The 2,690-nt window shown below is 56.8% G+C and overlaps 1 protein-coding gene across 1 annotated transcript in view; it reads right to left on the bottom strand.

The window, feature by feature from the left end:
* The window catches only part of CLTCL1 (clathrin heavy chain like 1), a 104,299-nt gene that overhangs the window by 28,118 nt on the left and 73,491 nt on the right, over positions 1 to 2,690 (bottom strand). Inside the window, exons 20-21 of the mRNA XM_006150425.1 lie at positions 1,657 to 1,849; positions 902 to 1,059 (exon numbers count right to left, since the gene is read on the bottom strand). Of these exons, the coding sequence (XP_006150487.1) occupies positions 902 to 1,059; positions 1,657 to 1,849 (351 nt within the window). The remainder of the gene's footprint in view (positions 1 to 901; positions 1,060 to 1,656; positions 1,850 to 2,690) is intronic.

Raw genomic sequence — 2,690 nt, 5'->3', positions numbered from 1 at the left:
CGCAATCCCTTCTCCTCCATTCTCCTCTCGGGATCTTGGGCACGCACGCACACGCGCCCAGTGTGAGTTTAAGCCACCGGGTCCGGGACGCGAACCGTGGTCGACTACATGAGAGTCCAGCAACATAGCCATTATGCTAACTGCTGGTGCCATATCTTTTTTTTTAAGAATTATTTTATTTAACTTTTATTTATACATTTGTTTATTTCAATTTTACCAGATAGGGAGAGAGAGGGAGAGAGAAAGCCACCAGGTCCGGGATTCCAGCCACGGTTGACCATGTGGGAATCCAGCACCTTTAACCCCCAAGCTACCTTCCGGTCCCCTAATACATATCTTTTATGTATCTGGATCATTCATTCTTTTTTTTTTGGGGGGGGAGAGGTTTTTGCTATAGGGCGCGTGCACTCACCGGAAAGCCAGAGAAAAACAGAGAGACAGAAAGAGAGAAATCACCCCCCAAGGAGGATGGCCACGCCGCAATCCCTTCTCCTCCATTCTCCTCTCGGGATCTTGGGCATGCATGCACACGTGCCTGGCATGAGTTTAAGCCACCGGGCCCGGGACTCGAACCACAGCTGACTACATGGGAGTCCAGCAACATAGCCATTACACCAACTGCTGGTCCCCTGGATCATTCATTCCGAGTGAATCGGTGATTCTGTTTCCTAGAGGTGGCAATTGGAACACCCGTGTGAGTCCTGATGGCTCTCCCTCTAGGAGGGTCCTTGTGACCTCGGCCACCTTACGGGTAGCCCAGGGCAAGTTCAAATTCCCCAGGTCTTCATTTCCACACCAAGAACTGCAGCCAGGTACTTGAACCTGCGTGCTACCCTGAAGAGCAGCAGCCCACTTGACATTGATGTGAGCTGACTGAGCAGTTCCTGGGCCTGGGGCCTACCTGCTGGATGTGGGCATTGTTGGGGCCGTTAATACAGTCCTCCAGCTCAGACAGATGGCCCGTCTTGGCCAAGGCAAAAAGAAGTTCCGTCTCTACGTAGGACTCGCGGCCCTTTCTCCTGGCCATCTGCAGGAACTTGACTAGATCCTCCCAGTGGTCTAAAGACAGAAAAGACAGACAGGTTAACCCAGAGCTGAGAATTTTAAACAAGGGACTCAGTTCCTCCCATTCTGCCTCTCGGAGAGCTCAGATTCCAGGTGATGCGCGAGCGGGCCCTCACGGAAGAGCCCGGCACCTGTGGGAGAAAGGGAAGGGGCAGAGCCATGTGTGAACCGCCCCTGGGGACAGAAACCTCCACGCCCCTGTAAAGACGTCACCAGGGGACAGGGAGCTTACTGAGGCCATTGGAGAGGCCGGTGTCACGGCCAACTGGAAACACCAGACTCGGAAGACACTTGGGGTCTAACTCACGACCTTAAAATTATTACAACAGGGGCCAGCGGGTGGCGTAGTGGCTAAGGCGCTGAGCTCCCACATGGCCGACCACGGTTCTAGTCCCAGACCCAGTAGCTTAAAACTCATGCCAGGTGCATGTGCATGCGTGCCCAAAATCCCGAGAGGAGAGTGGAGGAGAAAGGACTGTGGTGTGGCCTCTACAGACATCTCCCGGGGGCTCCCGGGGACCTCCGCCTCCTTCTGTGTCCGCCAGCTCTGCACCCTGAGCAGCGGGGCCCGCGGAGAGGACGGTCACTCACTGCTCTTGCTGGCCGCCTGGACCACCTCCTGGCAGGAGGAAGGGTCGTCCGCTCTGATGTACGAGTCGATGGCTTCCCTCACCAGGTCCTTCTGGAGCTGGGCCCGGGCCAGCTGACTCCACACGGCCGGCTCACCGCATCTCTCTGCAAACTCATAGGCCCGGTCCAGGTTCCCGATGTGCTCGATCAGGACCTGGGGGTGAAGAGGACTCACATCCTCACGTCTACTCGGCCCCGAGGAGCAGCGCTGGCTTCGTCCTTTAGCCTGACAGAAGCCGCTTGGCCGGTCTAAGGTGACTGAGCACCGGGCACTTCTCAGATGGGTGAAGTGGGGGACAGCTAGGAGCTACCGTATGGAGTGGGGGGTGCCAGGCGGAGAAGCGACACTCCAACAAGAGGTGTAATGAAGCGAGCTGGTCAGGCTAGGCTTTCTGGGTCAGGGGGAGCCATGGGCATTGTCTTGTGGGCTGAGAGACTGTACAAAAGGACACATGGGGGAACCAGCAGTTAGTGTAATGGTATGTCGCTGGACTCCCATGTAGTCAACCACAGTTCAAGTCCTGGACCCGGTGGCTTAAACTCATGCCAGGCGCGTGTGCGTGCGTGCCCAAGATCCTGAGAGGAGAATGGAGGAGAAGGGATTGCGGCGTGGCCATCCCCCCTGGGGGGTGATTTCTTGCTTTCTGTCTCTCTGTCTCTGTCATTCTGGTGAGCGCACGCGCCCTATAGCAAAAACCTCTCCCCTGCACCCGCCTCCCCAAATAAATAAATAAAAAGGGCACGTGCGCTGAGAGGGGTTCAGGAAGGCTGTGGGCAGGATGCGAGCCCAGGCAGCCCGAAGTGCTGGGCTGCAGGAAGAGCCATGCCGTGTGGCAGTGGGGTGAGGGTGGCAGCTGCACGTCACACGATGGGGTGGCCTGCCTCCGAGGGAGACCGTTGCCCCTGTCTGAGCACAGAAGGAGGGCTTCTAGGCCGGAGGGTTCACAGGTGGGTACAGCGAAATGGCCAAGGAAGAGGGTGGGGAGGAAGAATAT

Source organism: Tupaia chinensis, unplaced genomic scaffold, assembly GCF_000334495.1.
Source record: "Tupaia chinensis unplaced genomic scaffold, TupChi_1.0 Scaffold000287_1, whole genome shotgun sequence".
Lineage (NCBI taxonomy): Eukaryota > Metazoa > Chordata > Mammalia > Scandentia > Tupaiidae > Tupaia > Tupaia belangeri.
The sequence above is the reverse complement of the archived record's forward strand: the minus strand, read 5'-3'. Positions and strand labels throughout refer to the sequence as shown.